At 44.6% G+C, this 18,181-nt stretch overlaps 1 protein-coding gene and 1 long non-coding RNA gene across 3 annotated transcripts in view; one reads left to right on the plus strand and one right to left on the minus strand.

Annotated features, from left to right (window-relative positions):
• The window catches only part of man2c1 (mannosidase, alpha, class 2C, member 1), a 50,542-nt gene extending 49,898 nt beyond the window's left edge, over window positions 1-644 (plus strand). For both annotated transcript variants that reach the window (XM_090230812.1, XM_090230815.1), the window contains 2 exons: window positions 94-197; window positions 367-644. In XM_090230812.1, the coding sequence (XP_090086938.1) occupies window positions 94-197; window positions 367-481 (219 nt within the window). In that variant the 3' untranslated portion in view covers window positions 482-644. The remainder of the gene's footprint in view (window positions 1-93; window positions 198-366) is intronic.
• A 1,680-nt stretch (window positions 645-2,324) lies between these two features.
• On the minus strand, window positions 2,325-2,583 carry LOC149983649 (uncharacterized). The gene is made up of 2 exons (XR_016495016.1): window positions 2,450-2,583; window positions 2,325-2,376 (listed from the first exon to the last, which is right to left on the minus strand). It is a non-coding gene; the product is annotated as an uncharacterized LOC149983649 (long non-coding RNA).
• Between the last annotated feature and the right edge of the window lie 15,598 nt (window positions 2,584-18,181).

Raw genomic sequence — 18,181 nt, forward strand, 5'->3', positions numbered from 1 at the left:
TTGTTGTATTTCCTGACGGTTTCCATCTTGACATTTCCAATGTATTTGAATGCGAAATCAACTCCACTGGTCCTTTTTTTTCTCTCCCGACAGGCGGAGGACAGGAAGGATGGTCTGGTAGTACGGCTCTATGAGTCACATGGCAGTAGTGTCAGTGTGTACCTCACGACAGGCTTCCCCATCACAGAGGCTTGGCAGTGAGTTCTACAGTACCTTCAGTTAGGGTTGTGAAAGGGGCTTTAGACAGTTGTACTAAACCTCCCCTCTCCGTCAGTGAGGCGTCTTCATGTTTGTGTCTAACTAAGTCTCTACACCCTGCTGCTGTTTTCAACCACTGAACCCTCTTCTCATTCGTCCTCTCCTCAGCTGTGATCTACTGGAGCGAGTGGATTCCTCTCGCCCTGCACCAATCACAGCCTCCGGAATCTCTATCAGCTTCAGTCCCTTCCAGATTGTGTCCCTTCTACTGTACCTGAAGTAAAATGGTTTGGGGGCTGGTCTGAACGTAATTCTTCCATGTAAATTACGTTCAGCTTATAAAGGCTTCATTATGCCTTCATAAGCACTGCATACATGTGTTAAATAGCATCTATAACTGTATGTCATGCCTTATAAATGTTTCATAAATGTGTCATAACTGAAAATCAGCATTGTCAAATGTGTCATCGCTCACTGTGGAATATGATATATGCTTTATAAAGGGTGACATGTTGTCCTCTAAAGTGACGTTATGAGTGTGGAACGTCTGGTACACCAACGCATCAAGGTTAGGTTTAAATTCTCATTTTAAAGACATCCATTGTGGAAATGGGAACTTTTTAGCTATAATAACTTTTTTGACTGTCAGTAGTGATGCTGACAAATATGGTCACTCCCACTAAGATGAACTCTGATTGGTTGATCTTTACTCAGTAAGGTCACTCCCACTAAGATGAACTCTGATTGGTTGATCTTTACTCAGTAAGGTCACTCCCACTAAGATGAACTCTGATTGGTTGATCTTTACTCAGTAAGGTCACTCCCACTAAGATGAACTCTGAATGGTTGATCTTTACTCAGTAAGGTCACTCCCACTAAGATGAACTCTGATTGGATGATATCCCAGGCTGATATATGTGCTGTGTGTTCAATAACCTGGAGACGACACCAACAAACACCTTGATGAAAGCCCCCAACTTAAAGAAACACCAACCTTGATGAAAGCCCCCAACTTAAAGAAACACCAACCTTGATGAAAGCCCCCAACTTAAAGAAACACCAACCTTGATGAAAGCCCCCAACTTAAAGAAACACCAACCTTGATGAAAGCCCCCAACCTACAGAAACACTAACCTTGATGAAAGCCCCCAACCTACAGAAACACTAACCTTGATGAAAGCCCCCAACCTACAGAAACACCTTGATGAAAGCCCCCAACCTACAGAAACACTAACCTTGATGAAAGCCCCCACCTAAAGAAACACTAACCTTGATGAAAGCCCCCAACCTACAGAAACACTAACCTTGATGAAAGCCCCCACCTATAGAAACACTAACCTTGATGAAAGCCCCCACCTATAGAAACACTAACCTTGATGAAAGCCCCCAACCTACAGAAACACCAACCTTGATGAAAGCCCCCAACCTACAGAAACACCAACCTTGATGAAAGCCCTCAACCTACAGAAACACTAACCTTGATGAAAGCCCTCACCTAAAGAAACACTAACCTTGATGAAAGCCCCCAACCTACAGAAACACTAACCATGATGAAAGCCCCCACCTATAGAAACACTAACCTTGATGAAAGCCCCCACCTATAGAAACACTAACCTTGATGAAAGCCCCCAACCTACAGAAACACCAACCTTGATGAAAGCCCCCAACCTACAGAAACACCAACCTTGATGAAAGCCCCCAACCTACAGAAACACCAACCTTGATGAAAGCCCCCACCTAAAGAAACACTAACCTTGATGAAAGCCCCCAACCTACAGAAACACTAACCTTGATGAAAGCCCCCAACCTACAGAAACACCAACCTTGATGAAAGCCCCCAACCTACAGAAACACTAACCTTGATGAAAGCCCTCAACCTACAGAAACACTAACCTTGATGAAAGCCCCCAACCTACAGAAACACCAACCTTGATGAAAGCCCCCAACCTACAGAAACACTAACCTTGATGAAAGCCCCCAACCTACAGAAACACTAACCTTGATGAAAGCCCCCAACTTAAAGAAACACTAACCTTGATGAAAGCCCCCAACTTAAAGAAACACTAACCTTGATGAAGCCCCTAACCTTGATGAAAGCCCCTAACCTTTATGAAGCCCCTAACCTTGATGAAGCCCCTAACCTTGATGAAGCCCCTAACCTTGATGAAAGCCCCTAACCTTGATGAAGCCCCTAACCTTGATGAAGCCCCTAACCTTGATGAAAGCCCCTAACCTTGATGAAGCCCCTAACCTTGATGAAAGCCCTCAGGTTGAACTACTCCAAATCATCTTGGTTGTGAGACACACACACACACACACACACACACAGGTCCTTCAAGCCATTTAAATACCCGTCACACCCTACAGTAACCTGTGGATCCTCAGAGAACCTTTATAAATCATCAGAACGTTAATAACCTTTTAATTGACACTTTATGTCGTGTCCTGTAATACTTAGTTTGGGGTGAGACACCTTCGGTCATTCATAAGATCTATAAAGACTGGCTGTGAATAGTGTAGCTTGTCCCCGAGCTGGGAGACGAATGGTTCTGGTCTCTCTTACATTGAACATTACACAGGGCTGTGAATAGTGTAGATTGTCCCTGAGCTGGGAGACGAATGGTTCTGGTCTCTCTTACATTGAACATTACACAGGGCTGTGAATAGTGTAGATTGTCCCCGAGCTGGGAGACAAAGGGTTCTGGTCTCTCTTACATTGAACATTACACAGGGCTGTGAATAGTGTAGCTTGTCCCCGAGCTGGGAGACGAATGGTTCTGGTCTCTCTTACATTGAATATTACACAGGGCTGTGAATAGTGTAGCTTGTCCCCGAGCTGGGAGACAAATGGTTCTGGTCTCTCTTACATTGAACATTACAAAGGGCTGTGAATAGTGTAGCTTGTCCCTGAGCTGGGAGATGAATGGTTCTTACCTCTCTTCCTGCTGGAGGCACTGCATGTTGGTTCCAACCGTAAAAGTAACAACAAAGAAAGTTAGCAGGTCTGTTAGGAAATGCCTTTGTTCCACCATCTGGATAAGGCCTGTGCTGCACCAGAAACTCTAAATGGGGAGATTGGAAACTCCTTTCAATTCATATAATTCTATTCCTCTTTCATTTACAAATCTCATGACGTGACTATGAGACGTGGCTGTATCTAGGTGGATGTGTATTTAACTGAGCCTGCTAGCTAGCAATTGTTGTGAAATGACAGACATTGGTTGAGGTAGCTACAGTATGTCATCTAACAACAAACTAATCTAAATGACAATAAAGGTGAAGTTGTTTATCGCGGTCCAGTGGGCATTTGATTTGTAAACCTGTCACATGATCAGCGTCTTTTCAGCAACACTAAACAAGTACTCCCAAAGTCTAAACATTTACAATGATTCAAATTTGTTCATATTTCAGTGACATTTGTATTAACCTCTACAGGATCGATGACACCCCCCCCCGCGACGGTTGAGCTAACGTGATTAGCATGAGGTTGTAAGTAACAACAAAATTTCCCAGGACATAGACATATCTGATTTTGGCAGAAAGCTTAAATTCTTGTTCATCTAACTGCATTGTCCAATTTACAGTAGCTTTTACAGTGAATGAATACCATGCTATTGTTTGAGGAGAGTGGCACAATTATGAACTTTAAAATGTATTAATAAACCAGTTAGGCATATTTGGGCAGACTTGATACAACATTTTGAACATAAATGCAATGGTTCATTGGATCAGTCTAAAACGTTGCACATACACTGCTGCCATCTGGTGGCCAAAATCTAAATTGCGCCTAATTCCTAAATCAAATATTGGCCTCTAGCATTTCAAAGACTGGGGGGGGGGGGGGAAGCATGATTTTTTTTCTTTGTATTATCTTTTACCAGATCTAATGTGTTATTCTCTTACATTAATTTCACGTTTCCTTTCAAATGGTATCAAGAATATCCATATCCTTACTTCAGGTCCTGAGCTACAGGCAGTTCGATTTGGGTTGTTATTTCAGGTCCTGAGCTACAGGCAGTTCGATTTGGGTTGTTATTTCAGGTCCTGAGCTACAGGCAGTTCGATTTGGGTTGTTATTTCAGGTCCTGAGCTACAGGCAGTTAGATTTGGGTTGTTATTTCAGGTCCTGAGCTACAGGCAGTTCGATTTGGGTTGTTATTTCAGGTCCTGAGCTACAGGCAGTTAGATTTGGGTTGTTATTTCAGGTCCTGAGCTACAGGCAGTTCGATTTGGGTTGTTATTTCAGGTCCTGAGCTACAGGCAGTTAGATTTGGGTTGTTATTTCAGGTCCTGAGCTACAGGCAGTTAGATGTGGGTTGTTATTTCAGGTCCTGAGCTACAAGCAGTTAGATTTGGGTTGTTATTTCAGGTCCTGAGCTTCAGGCAGTTAGATTTGGGTTGTTATTTCAGGTCCTGAGCTACAAGCAGTTAGATTTGGGTTGTTATTTCAGGTCCTGAGCTTCAGGCAGTTAGATTTGGGTTGTTATTTCAGGTCCTGAGCTTCAGGCAGTTAGATTTGGGTCCTGAGCTACAGGCAGTTAGATTTGGGTTGTTATTTCAGGTCCTGAGCTTCAGGCAGTTAGATTTGGGTTGTTATTTCAGGTCCTGAGCTTCAGGCAGTTAGATTTGGGTCCTGAGCTACAGGCAGTTAGAGAGAGAATAAAGTAGACGGCACGGGTAAAATTTTTTATTTATGACCCTGTGTCCATGATGACGTGTACATGTCCAAATATGGGCCTCCGGCCAGGCCATCCTGTTCCTGTGGTCACGTGTTAGAGGGTGTGTTATTTTATATCTATATTGCATCCTTTGTAGTAGTCATGCTGATTGATGTCTAGTGGGGGGGTTCTGTGTTTGAACTTTTGAAAGAGTATGGCCCCCCACCCCACGTTTTATTGTCCTTATGGTTGCTATCTATAAAGCAGGAATGTGTGTGTGTGTGTGTGTGTGTGTTAGAAACAAGGTCCCTTGGCATTGTGTCCCTTTCAAGCTTTCAACAACAGTTAAACAGCAATCTAAATAATGTTTCTCAGCCTAGTTCCCTATTTAGTTCTCTTTATATGTTCATGCACAGAGCTTCCAGATGGCTCCAGCCTAAGGATTTTCAGTGCATGTACACCTGGGGAGAATAGAACCCCAAAGAAGAGATCCTAAAGGTAATTTCAGATTCAGGTTTATCATGACAGCCTCTTTATGAAAGGCCTTTACTTATGGCTAAACAGCTTCTATACAGCTTATTAATTAATGCTGTGGGATAAATTAGGTGTTTCTAGGAGGGCTTAAACAAATCTACAGTGAAACAAACATGTACACTTTACACACATATTTATTGACATTTAAAAAGACCACAGTAACAGGACAGAATTTGTGCAAATGCGACGAAATCTGCTAGTGGATATTAAATGTACAACAGTAGTATTCTGTAACAAGCAATACGTGTTAAACATGTGGCACAGGCAATCATGACAGCCTCTTTATGAAAGGCCTTTAACTATGGCTAAACAGTTTTCTACACATCTTATTAATTAATGATGTGGGCATACCCAGGATTTACATGCAGGACGGTTGATCTACACATGGAGGGAAAACTTACGGAGTTATGATGGAGCGGGCAAGCGTCTTTGCGATGGTGAATTGGAAACGGATAATGGTCGTGGCTAACCGGACCCTTTATCTGTAAGAAATAGTCAACATTTTGAATTATAACATGTGTTAAAATGTATGTACTAAATATTTTGAATGAAATCACTGGTTTTAAAAATGTATCTCACGATTTAACGATAGGGGAAGAGGTAATTTCATATTTCGGTTTAGGGGAAGCGGTAATTTCATATTTCGGTTTAGGGGGTTATTAACTTTATGGAAAACAATTTTCACACTATGTGGATTATAAACATGTACAGTGCCTTGCGAAAGTATTCGGCCCCCTTGAACTTTCCGACCTTTTGCCACATTTCAGGCTTCAAACATTAAGATATAAAACTGTATTTTTTTTGTGAAGAATCAACAACAAGTCGGACACAATCATGAAGTGGAACGACATTTATTGGATATTTCAAACTTTTTTAACAAATCAAAAAACTGAAAAATTGGGCGTGCAAAATTATTCAGCCCCTTTACTTTCAGTGCAGCAAACTCTCTCCAGAAGTTCAGTGAGCATCTCTGAATGATCCAATGTTGACCTAAATGACTAATGATGATAAATGCAATCCACCTGTGTGTAATTAAGTCTCCGTATAAATGCACCTGCACTGTGATAGTCTCAGAGGTCCGTTAAAAGCGCAGAGAGCATCATAAAGAACAAGGAACACACCAGGCAGGTCCGAGATACTGTTGTGAATAAGTTTAAAGCCGGATTTGGATACAAAAAGATTTCCCAAGCTTTAAACATCCCAAGGAGCACTGTGCAAGCGATAATATTGAAATGGAAGGAGTATCAGACCACTGCAAATCTACCAAGACCTGGCCGTCCCTCTAAACTTTCAGCTCATACAAGGAGAAGACTGATCAGAGATGCAGCCAAGAGGCCCATGATCACTCTGGATGAACTGCAGAGATCTACAGCTGAGGTGGGAGACTCTGTCCATAGGACAACAATCAGTCGTATATTGCACAAATCTGGCCTTTATGGAAGAGTGGCAAGAAGAAAGCCATTTCTTAAAGATATCCATAAAAAGTGTTGTTTAAAATCGCAAATGAAATGAAATAAATATATTCAAACACAAGCTTAGCCTTTTGTTAACAACACTGTCATCTCAGATTTTCAAAATATGCTTTTCAACCAAAGCTACACAAGCATTTGTGTAAGAGTATTGATAGCCTAGCATAGCATTAAGCCTAGCATTCAACAGGCAACATTTTCACAAAAACAAGAAAAGCATTCAAAATAAAATAACTTACCTTTGAAGAACTTCGGATGTTTTCAATGACAAGACTCTTAGTTAGATAGCAAATGTTCATTTTTTCCAAAAATATTATTTGTGTAGACGAAATAGCTCCGTTTTGTTCATCACGTTTGGCTAAGAAAAACACCGGAAAATGCAGTCACTTACAACGCCAAACTTTTTTCCAAATTAGCTCCATAATATCGACAGAAACATGGCAAACGTTGTTTAGAATCAAGCCTCAAGGTGTTTTTCACATATCTATTCGATAATCTATCAGTGGTGGCAGTTGGCTTCTCATCAGAAGCAAACGGAAAAATACTGCAGCTGGAGATTACGCAATAATTGCAACGGAGGACACCAAGCGACCACCTGGTAGATGTAGTCTCTTATGGTCAATCTTCCAATGATATGCCTACAAATACGTCACAATGCTGTAGACACCTTGGGGAAAACGTGGAAAACGTAAGCTGACTCCTAGCTCCTTCACAGCCATATAAGGAGTCATTGGCATGAGGCGGTTTCAAAAAATGCGGCACTTCCTGATTGGATTTTTATCTGGGTTTCGCCTGTAACATCAGTTCTGTGGCACTCACAGACAATATCTTTGCAGTTTAGGAAACGTCAGAATGTTTTCTTTCCAAAGCTGTCAATTATATGCATAGTCAAGCATCTTTTCGTGACAAAATATCTTGTTTAAAACGGGAACGTTTTTCATCCAAAAATTAAAAGAGCGCCCCCTATATTTTATATTAAATCAATGGTTTTAAAACAGTATCTCACCCTTTATATTAAATCAATGGTTTTAAAACAGTATCTCACCCTTTAACGATAGGAAAATGTCCTTTCCATCCATAACCCCGGTCTGTCGCGAACAACAACAACAAAAAGACACGGAAAATCAGGGTGCGTGCGTGAGTGTGACGGAGCAGCAGGAGTGTGTGTGTGACGGAGCAGCAGGAGTGTGTGTGTGACGGAGCAGCAGGAGTGTGTGTGTGACGGAGCAGCAGGAGTGTGTGTGTGACGGAGCAGCAGGAGTGTGTGTGTGACGGAGCAGCAGGAGTGTGTGTGTGACGGAGCAGCAGGAGTGTGAGTGTGACGGAGCAGCAGGAGTGTGTGTGTGACGGAGCAGCAGGAGTGTGTGTGTGACGGAGCAGCAGGAGTGTGTGTGTGACGGAGCAGCAGGAGTGTGTGTGTGACGGAGCAGCAGGAGTGTGAGTGTGACGGAGCAGCAGGAGTGTGCGTGTGACGGAGCAGCAGGAGTGTGAGTGTGACGGAGCAGCAGGAGTGTGTGTGTGACGGAGCAGCAGGAGTGTGTGTGTGACGGAGCAGCAGGAGTGTGTGTGTGACGGAGCAGCAGGAGTGTGTGTGTGACGGAGCAGCAGGAGTGTGAGTGTGACGGAGCAGCAGGAGTGTGTGTGTGACGGAGCAGCAGGAGTGTGTGTGTGACGGAGCAGCAGGAGTGTGTGTGTGACGGAGCAGCAGGAGTGTGTGTGTGACGGAGCAGCAGGAGTGTGCGTGTGACGGAGCAGCAGGAGTGTGCGTGTGACGGAGCAGCAGGAGTGTGCGTGTGACGGAGCAGCAGGAGTGTGCGTGTGACGGAGCAGCAGGAGTGTGCGTGTGACGGAGCAGCAGGAGTGTGCGTGTGACGGAGCAGCAGGAGTGTGCGTGTGACGGAGCAGCAGGAGTGTGCGTGTGACGGAGCAGCAGGAGTGTGTGTGTGACGGAGCAGCAGGAGTGTGCGTGTGACGGAGCAGCAGGAGTGTGCGTGTGACGGAGCAGCAGGAGTGTGAGTGTGACGGAGCAGCAGGAGTGTGTGTGTGACGGAGCAGCAGGAGTGTGTGTGTGACGGAGCAGCAGGAGTGTGTGTGTGACGGAGCAGCAGGAGTGTGTGTGCGTTTCAAAAACAAAAGGGTGTGTGTTCAACAGGGGCCCAGGCATGTAGCCCCATTCTATCTGTAGAGAATCGTTTGAAACCAAGGTGTGCACTATCATGCATACGGCATGTCCAGATATCTGCCGACCCCCCCGGGGTTAAACATTGATATCTCTAATCAGCGCCCAGTGCCCCCCACCCCGGGGTTAAACATTGATATCTCTAATCAGCGCCCGGTGCCCCCCACCCCAGGGTTAAACATTGATATCTCTAATCAGCGCCCAGTGCCCCCACCCCAGGGTTAAACATTGATATCTCTAATCAGCGCCCGGTGCCCCCCACCCCAGGGTTAAACATTGATATCTCTAATCAGCGCCCAGTGCCCCCACCCCGGGGTTAAATAACGATAGGGGAAGCGGTAATCAGTGGCAGTGCCCCCCACCCCAGGTTGTAGACAGAATGTCTCGACATCCCCTCCTGTTGTTTGAATTCACTGCCTTTGTTCTCTAAACCAAATATACAGGGTGTTGCATACATGATATACTTTTTCATTGTACAAGCACCAAGCCTCCAAGGGGCTGACAACCGTATTCCCAATGAGAAATATAGTCTAATGAAACAAAGGTCTGCGTAATGAAAGACATGAAAACTGTATCCAACAATGTATTTCCATCTGTTTTAAACGTGGATATTGTCAGTAAGGTCACTGAGACTAACAATAGACAATAGTTATTGTGGGAGGTTTAGGGTTAAAATATATGGGAACGATCAGGAATGTTAGAGATTTGGTCACTGGGGCGATTTTAAAAGAGGGAGATTAGAACCACAAAGTAATAGGGGGGTAAGAGATCCTAAAGGTCATTTCATATTTCGGTTTAGGGGTTATTAACTTTATGGGAAACAATATTCACACTATGTGGATTATAAACATGTACATACATAGAGAGCCAGTTCTTGAATCCATACATTTTCAGCCCTGTAGCCCTTCTTGGGGTGATTCTGCGCAATGCACTTGGGCCACAGTTGTGCGTTGGTTGTTGGGGCATGGAATGTGTAGCAGGTGGGTTGAGGTTCTTTTAAATTCTCTGTTCTTGGAGTGTTTGGAAAACCTTTCATACAAAAAGGCAGAATACTGTCTGTTTCATCGGTTCCTCCGATGTCGGTCAGAGTCCCTAATGCATCCAAGTCACCCGTTGTGTCAGTTGTCCATCATACCTAAAAAAAAAGAATAGTTGTCCCCCCCTGTTTAAAACACAAATAACTCGTGTTTAATATTACAATAATATCACGATAATATTCAAAACAAAACTTAAAATATATTTTTCACTTACTCACTTCCAGAAATGTCCATTAGGAGGGCTTCACAGACTACTACTCTGTCCTGGGACTGCTGCCTGGTGTCTTACGAAGTCGTTCAGAGTGCACACTTAGATTAGAGGGCTTCACAGACTACTACTCTGTCCTGGGACTGCTGCCTGGTGTCTTACGAAGTCGTTCAGAGTGCACACTTAGATTAGAGGGCTTCACAGACTACTACTCTGTCCTGGGACTGCTGCCTGGTGTCTTACGAAGTCGTTCAGAGTGCACACTTTTCGTTTTTTAATATATAAACATTCTTGGGTATGTGATTATTTTAATTTACGCCGAAAATGGTGTGATCGTGAAGGGCTACGTAAAGGACAGGGCGCAGTTTGCTTCTGAGAATCTACGTCTAACAGTCGCTTCCCAATCACTTATGTCCAGTAGCCTTCAGAAATATCCATTAGGAGGAATTCACTTATTCGCATCTCTTTTTTAATCTGTCCTGGCAGCTAAATATTCGGGCCTGTGGGTTTGCGCTAAAGCTGTGGTAACATAGTGTTAAAGTACTAGACTAGACCCACTAGACTCGCTCTGCGTTCGTGTCCCTAACTAGCGAAAGTACAGACAGTTTACAGGGGCTTTTCCTTATTTTTTTTCGGGAGATATCATGTATGCAACACCCTGTATATTTGGTTTAGAGAACAAAGGCAGTGAATTCAAACAACAGGAGGGGATGTCGAGACATTCTGTCTACAACCTGGGGTGGGGGGCACTGGGCGCTGATTAGAGATATCAATGTTTAACCCTGGGGTGGGGACACCAGGCGCTGATTAGAGATGTCAATGTTTAACCCCGGGGTGGGGGGCATCGGGCGCTGATTAGAGACATCAATGTTTAACCCCGGGGTGGGGGGCATCGGGCACTGATTAGAGATATCAATGTTTAACCCCGGGGTGGGGGGCACCGGGCGCTGACTAGAGATGTCAATGTTTAACCCCGGGGTGGGGGGCACCAGGCGCTGACTAGAGATATCAATGTTTAACCCTGGGGTGGGGGGCACCGGGCGCTGATTAGAGATATCAATGTTTAACCCCGGGGTGGGGGGAACCGGGCACTGATTAGAGATATCAATGTTTAACCCCGGGGTGGGGGGCACCGGGCACTGATTAGAGATATCAATGTTTAACCCCGGGGTGGGGGGCACCGGGCACTGATTAGAGATATCAATGTTTAACCCCGGGGGGGTCGGCAGATATCTGGACATGTCGTATGCATGATAGTGCACACCTTGGTTTCAAACGATTCTCTACAGATAGAATGGGGCTACATGCCTGGGCCCCTGTTGAACACACACCCTTTTGTTTTTGAAACGCACACACACTCCTGCTGCTCCGTCACACTCACACTCCTGCTGCTCCGTCACACACACACTCCTGCTGCTCCGTCACACACACACTCCTGCTGCTCCGTCACACTCACACTCCTGCTGCTCCGTCACACACACACTCCTGCTGCTCCGTCACACACACACTCCTGCTGCTCCGTCACACTCACACTCCTGCTGCTCCGTCACACGCACACTCCTGCTGCTCCGTCACACTCACACTCCTGCTGCTCCGTCACACTCACACTCCTGCTGCTCCGTCACACTCACACTCCTGCTGCTCCGTCACACTCACACTCCTGCTGCTCCGTCACACTCACACTCCTGCTGCTCCGTCACACACACACTCCTGCTGCTCCGTCACACACACACTCCTGCTGCTCCGTCACACACACACTCCTGCTGCTCCGTCACACTCACACTCCTGCTGCTCCGTCACACTCACACTCCTGCTGCTCCGTCACACTCACACTCCTGCTGCTCCGTCACACACACACTCCTGCTGCTCCGTCACACGCACACTCCTGCTGCTCCGTCACACGCACACTCCTGCTGCTCCGTCACACACACACTCCTGCTGCTCCGTCACACTCACACTCCTGCTGCTCCGTCACACTCACACTCCTGCTGCTCCGTCACACACACACTCCTGCTGCTCCGTCACACGCACACTCCTGCTGCTCCGTCACACACACACTCCTGCTGCTCCGTCACACTCACACTCCTGCTGCTCCGTCACACTCACACTCCTGCTGCTCCGTCACACTCACACTCCTGCTGCTCCGTCACACTCACACTCCTGCTGCTCCGTCACACTCACACTCCTGCTGCTCCGTCACACAGTCACACACACACTCCTGCTGCTCCGTCACACACACACTCCTGCTGCTCCGTCACACAGTCACACACACACTCCTGCTGCTCCGTCACACTCACACTCCTGCTGCTCCGTCACACTCACACTCCTGCTGCTCCGTCACACTCACACTCCTGCTGCTCCGTCACACTCACACTCCTGCTGCTCCGTCACACTCACACTCCTGCTGCTCCGTCACAAGCACACTCCTGCTGCTCCGTCACACTCACACTCCTGCTGCTCCGTCACACTCACACTCCTGCTGCTCCGTCACACTCACACTCCTGCTGCTCCGTCACACACACACTCCTGCTGCTCCGTCACACACACACTCCTGCTGCTCCGTCACACACACACTCCTGCTGCTCCGTCACACTCACACTCCTGCTGCTCCGTCACACTCACACTCCTGCTGCTCCGTCACACTCACACTCCTGCTGCTCCGTCACACTCACACTCCTGCTGCTCCGTCACACTCACACTCCTGCTGCTCCGTCACACTCACACTCCTGCTGCTCCGTCACACTCACACTCCTGCTGCTCCGTCACACTCACACTCCTGCTGCTCCGTCACACACACACTCCTGCTGCTCCGTCACACTCACACTCCTGCTGCTCCGTCACACTCACACTCCTGCTGCTCCGTCACACTCACACTCCTGCTGCTCCGTCACACACACACTCCTGCTGCTCCGTCACACTCACACTCCTGCTGCTCCGTCACACTCACGCACGCACCCTGATTTTCCGTGTCTTTTTGTTGTTGTTGTTCGCGACAGACCGGGGTTATGGATGGAAAGGACATTTTCCTATCGTTAAAGGGTGAGATACTGTTTTAAAACCATTGATTTAATATAAAGGGTGAGATACTGTTTTAAAACCATTGATTTAATATAAAATATAGGGGGCACTCTTTTAATTTTTGGATGAAAAACGTTCCCGTTTTAAACAATATATTTTGTCACGAAAAGATGCTCGACTATGCATATAATTGACAGCTTTGGAAAGAAAACACTCTGACGTTTCCAAAACTGCAAAGATATTGTCTGTGAGTGCCACAGAACTGTTGTTACAGGCGAAACCCAGATAAAAATCCAATCAGGAAGTGCCGCATTTTTTGAAACCGCCTCATGCCAATGACTCCTTATATGGCTGTGAAGGAGCTAGGAGTCAGCTTACATTTTCCACGTTTTCACCAAGGTGTCTACAGCATTGTGATGTATTTGTAGGCATATCATTGGAAGATTGACCATAAGAGACTACTTCTACTAGGTGGTCGCTTGGTGTCCTCCGTCGCAATTATTGCGTAATCTCCAGCTGCAGTATTTTTCCGTTTGCTTCTGATGAGAAGCCAACTGCCACCACTGATAGATTATCGAATAGATATGTGAAAAACACCTTGAGGATTGATTCTAAACAACGTTTGCCATGTTTCTGTCGATATTATGGAGCTAATTTGGAAAAAAGTTTGGCGTTGTAAGTGACTGCATTTTCCGGTATTTTTCTTAGCCAAACGTGATGAACAAAACGGAGCTATTTCGTCTACACAAATAATATTTTTGGAAAAAATGAACATTTGCTATCTAACTAAGAGTCTCGTCATTGAAAACATCCGAAGTTCTTCAAAGGTAAATTATTTTATTTGAATGCTTTTCTTGTTTTTGTGAAAATGTTGCCTGCTGAATGCTAGGCTTAATGCTATGCTAGGCTATCAATACTCTTACACAAATGCTTGTGTAGTAGCTATGGTTGAAAAGCATATTTTGAAAATCTGAGATGACAGTGTTGTTAACAAAAGGCTAAGCTTGTGTTTGAATATATTTATTTCATTTCATTTGCGATTTTCATGAATAGGAAACGTTGCGTTATGGTAATGAGCTTGAGGCTACGGATACGGATACGGATACGGGATTGCTCGACGCTAGAGGTTAAAGGGTGAGATACTGTTTTAAAACCATTGATTTAATTCCAAAATATTTAGTACAAACTTTTTAAAGACATGTCAGAATTAAATTACCAAATTGTACTAATATTTAAACATGCATCATTAGTGTTTTATGTAAAAACATTGGAGGCCTGCAGTTGGAGGCCTACAATGTTTAGAACATACCATTGTAGGAAAGACTATAAAATAATACATGTTTTTTCCAGACATTACATTTCTCTGCGACCCTGGCGTGAGAGAAAAGACAGCTTCCCCTATCGTTAAAGGGTGAGATATTGTGTATTCTATAATAATTTAAGGTCCATAAATATTTGAACTAAGAGTGTATATCATGGGTAAGTCCCGTTATCATGGTTAATTGATAGGTGTTCCATTCTGTGGACTGACGAAGACTATGTTGAAATAATCTAAATGAATGCAACGACCACTTCATTACAAACTATAGATGCATTTGACCGTAGATCATTTTGTTTTATAATGGGTACATGTTCAGTACACACCCCTGCATTCTATATTATAAAGTAGGCTGTTGGTCTTTGAGGTCCGTTATGTCAATGTGCCTTTATACATCTCATTGACCTACTGTCAACTCCCTCAGTTGTAAACATCTCTAATAACCATTAGGCGTACGGGTCAGAGTTATCATACCCCGTGTCGGGGTTTGTACAGAGTTGGGTAAATCAGCTCTTTGCTCCCCCTTACATGGGTAATAATCTCCAAGCTGCTCTAAACGTTGATGTTTTTGGTGTCTCTAGGTTCATCTCTAGACTGTTGAATGAGGCCTGTTACAACTTTCTGACAAAACCTTTAAGGGAGTTTGTGAAACCATTCAGTCGTGGATGTATGTAAAACATATTTAACCCGTATTGCAGGTTACAGAAGACTCCTGTTGTACTATGAATCCCCACTCATCCCTGTTAGATCTTGATGTGTTGGCTCTCTATGTATGTACATGTTTATAATCCACATAGTGTGAATATTGTTTTCCATAAAGTTAATAACCCCCTAAACCGAAATATGAAATTACCGCTTCCCCTAAACATGAAATTACCTCTTTCACTAAACCGAAATATGAAATTACCTCTTCCCCTAAACCGCTTCCCCTAAACCGAAATAGGAAATTACCGCTTCCCCTAAACCAAAATATGAAATTACCTCTTCCCCTAAACCGAAATATAAAATTACCTCTTCCCCTAATCCAAAATATGAAATTACCTCTTCCCCTAAACCGAAATAGGAAATTACCGCTTCCCCTATTGTTAAATCGTGAGATACATTTTTTAAAACCAGTGATTTAATTCAAAATATTTAGTACATACATTTTAACACATGTTATAATTCAAAATGTTGACTATTTCTTACAGATAAAGGGTCCGGTTAGCCCTGACCATTATCCGTTTCCAATTCACCATCGCAAAGACGCTTGCCCGCTCCATCAAAACTCCGTAAGTTTTCCCTCCATGTGTAGATCAACCGTCCTGCATGTAAATCCTGGGTATGCCCACATCATTAATTAATAAGATGGGTAGAAAACTGTTTAGCCATAAGTAAAGGCCTTTCATAAAGAGGCTGTCATGATGAATCTGAAATGACCTTTAGGATCTCTTCTTTGGGGTTCTATTCTCCCCAGGTGTACATGCACTGAAAATCCTTAGGCTGGAGCCATCTGGAAGCTCTGTGCATGTACATATAAAGAGAACTAAATAGGAAACTAGGCTGAGAAACATTATTTAGATGGCTGTTTAATTGTTGTTGAAAGCTTGAGAGGGACACAATGCCAAGGGACCTTGTTTCTAACACACACACACATTCCTGCTTCATAGATAGCAACCATAAGGACAATAAAACTGGGGGTGGGGGGCCATACTCTTTCAAAAGTTCAAACACAGAACCCCCCCCAGTTCAACCAGGTCCCTAGACATCAATCAGCATGACAACTTCAAAGGATGCAATATAGATGTAAAATAACACACCGTCTAACACGTGACCACAGGAACAGGATGGCCTGGCCGGAGGCCCATATTTGGTCATGGACACAGGGTCATAAATCAAAATTTTGACCCATGCCGTCTACTTTATTCTCTCTAGTTAGATTTGGGTATGTCATTGTAGGTCCTGAGCTACAGGCAGCTAGATTTGGGTTGTTATTTCAAGTCCTGAGCTACAGGCAGTTAGATTTGGGTTGTTATTTCAGGTCCCGAGCTACAGGCAGTTAGATTTGGGTCCTGAGCTACAGGCAGTTAGATTTGGGTTGTTATTTCAGGTCCTGAGCTACAGGCAGCTAGATTTGGGTTGTTATTTCAGGTCCTGAGCTACAGGCAGTTAGATTTGGGTTGTTATTTTAGGTCCTGAGCTACAGGCAGTTAGATTTGGGTTGTTATTTTAGGTCCTGAGCTTCAGGCAGTTAGATTTGGGTCCTGAGCTACAGGCAGTTAGATTTGGGTTGTTATTTCAGGTCCTGAGCTACAGGCAGTTAGATTTGGGTTGTTATTTCAGGTCCTGAGCTACAGGCAGCTAGATTTGGGTTGTTATTTCAGGTCCTGAGCTACAGGCAGTTAGATTTGGGTTGTTATTTTAGGTCCTGAGCTACAGGCAGTTAGATTTGGGTTGTTATTTCAGGTCCTGAGCTACAGGCAGTTAGATTTGGGTCCTGAGCTACAGGCAGTTAGATTTGGGTTGTTATTTCAGGTCCTGAGCTACAGGCAGTTAGATTTGGGTCCTGAGCTACAGGCAGTTAGATTTGGGTCCTGAGCTACAGGCAGTTAGATTTGGGTCCTGAGCTACAGGCAGTTAGATTTGGGTCTTGAGCTACAGGCAGTTAGATTTGGGTCCTGAGCTACAGGCAGTTAGATTTAGGTCCTGAGCTACAGGCAGTTAGATTTGGGTCCTGAGCTTCAGGCAGTTAGATGTGGGTCCTGAGCTACAGGCAGTTAGATTTGGGTCCTGAGCTACAGGCAGTTAGATGTGGGTCCTGAGCTACAGGCAGTTAGATGTGGGTCCTGAGCTACAGGCAGTTAGATGTGGGTCCTGAGCTACAGGCAGTTAGATTTGAGTCCTGAGCTACAGGCAGTTAGATTTGGGTTGTTATTTCAGGTCCTGAGCTACAGGCAGTTAGATTTGGGTTGTTATTTCAGGTCCTGAGCTACAGGCAGTTAGATGTGGGTCCTGAGCTACAGGCAGTTAGATTTGGGTTGTTATTTTAGGTCCTGAGCTACAGGCAGTTAGATTTGGGTCCTGAGCTACAGGCAGTTAGATTTGGGTTGTTGTTTTAGGAGGAAATGGAAGAAAAAAAGTGTCCGATCTTTGAGGGTTTTTAATATTTATTTCCTAGGTCATATCAATGCCCCCAATGCAAATCACTGTATATGAAATACATATCCAAAGAAAAGGGAATTTGTGGAAAAGACAGAAGTGGGCAGAATTAAAGGCCAACATGTTCTGCATAACTGCACTTTAGTGTCGTCCTGCAGCATTTTGGTGGAAGTTGAGGTCAGGTCCAATGTTGACTGTACACCAGAGAGAAAGAGGTTGGGCCTTTCTAGAAACGTTTTAGCAGAAGCTTTTTATCCAAAACGACTTAGTCTGAATAAATGTTTACGCATGGGTGGTCCCGGGAATTAAACCCAATATCCTGCCGTTGCAATGCTGTACCAAATGCATGAACGGCTATAAATCCTTAATGGAGCACAGGTTTGTCAGTTATGCCACATTTAAGAACCCTTTATAAAGCACGACA

Source organism: Oncorhynchus mykiss, chromosome 4 (assembly GCF_057628025.1).
Source record: "Oncorhynchus mykiss isolate SJ-2025 chromosome 4, ASM5762802v1, whole genome shotgun sequence".
NCBI lineage: Eukaryota > Metazoa > Chordata > Actinopteri > Salmoniformes > Salmonidae > Oncorhynchus > Oncorhynchus mykiss.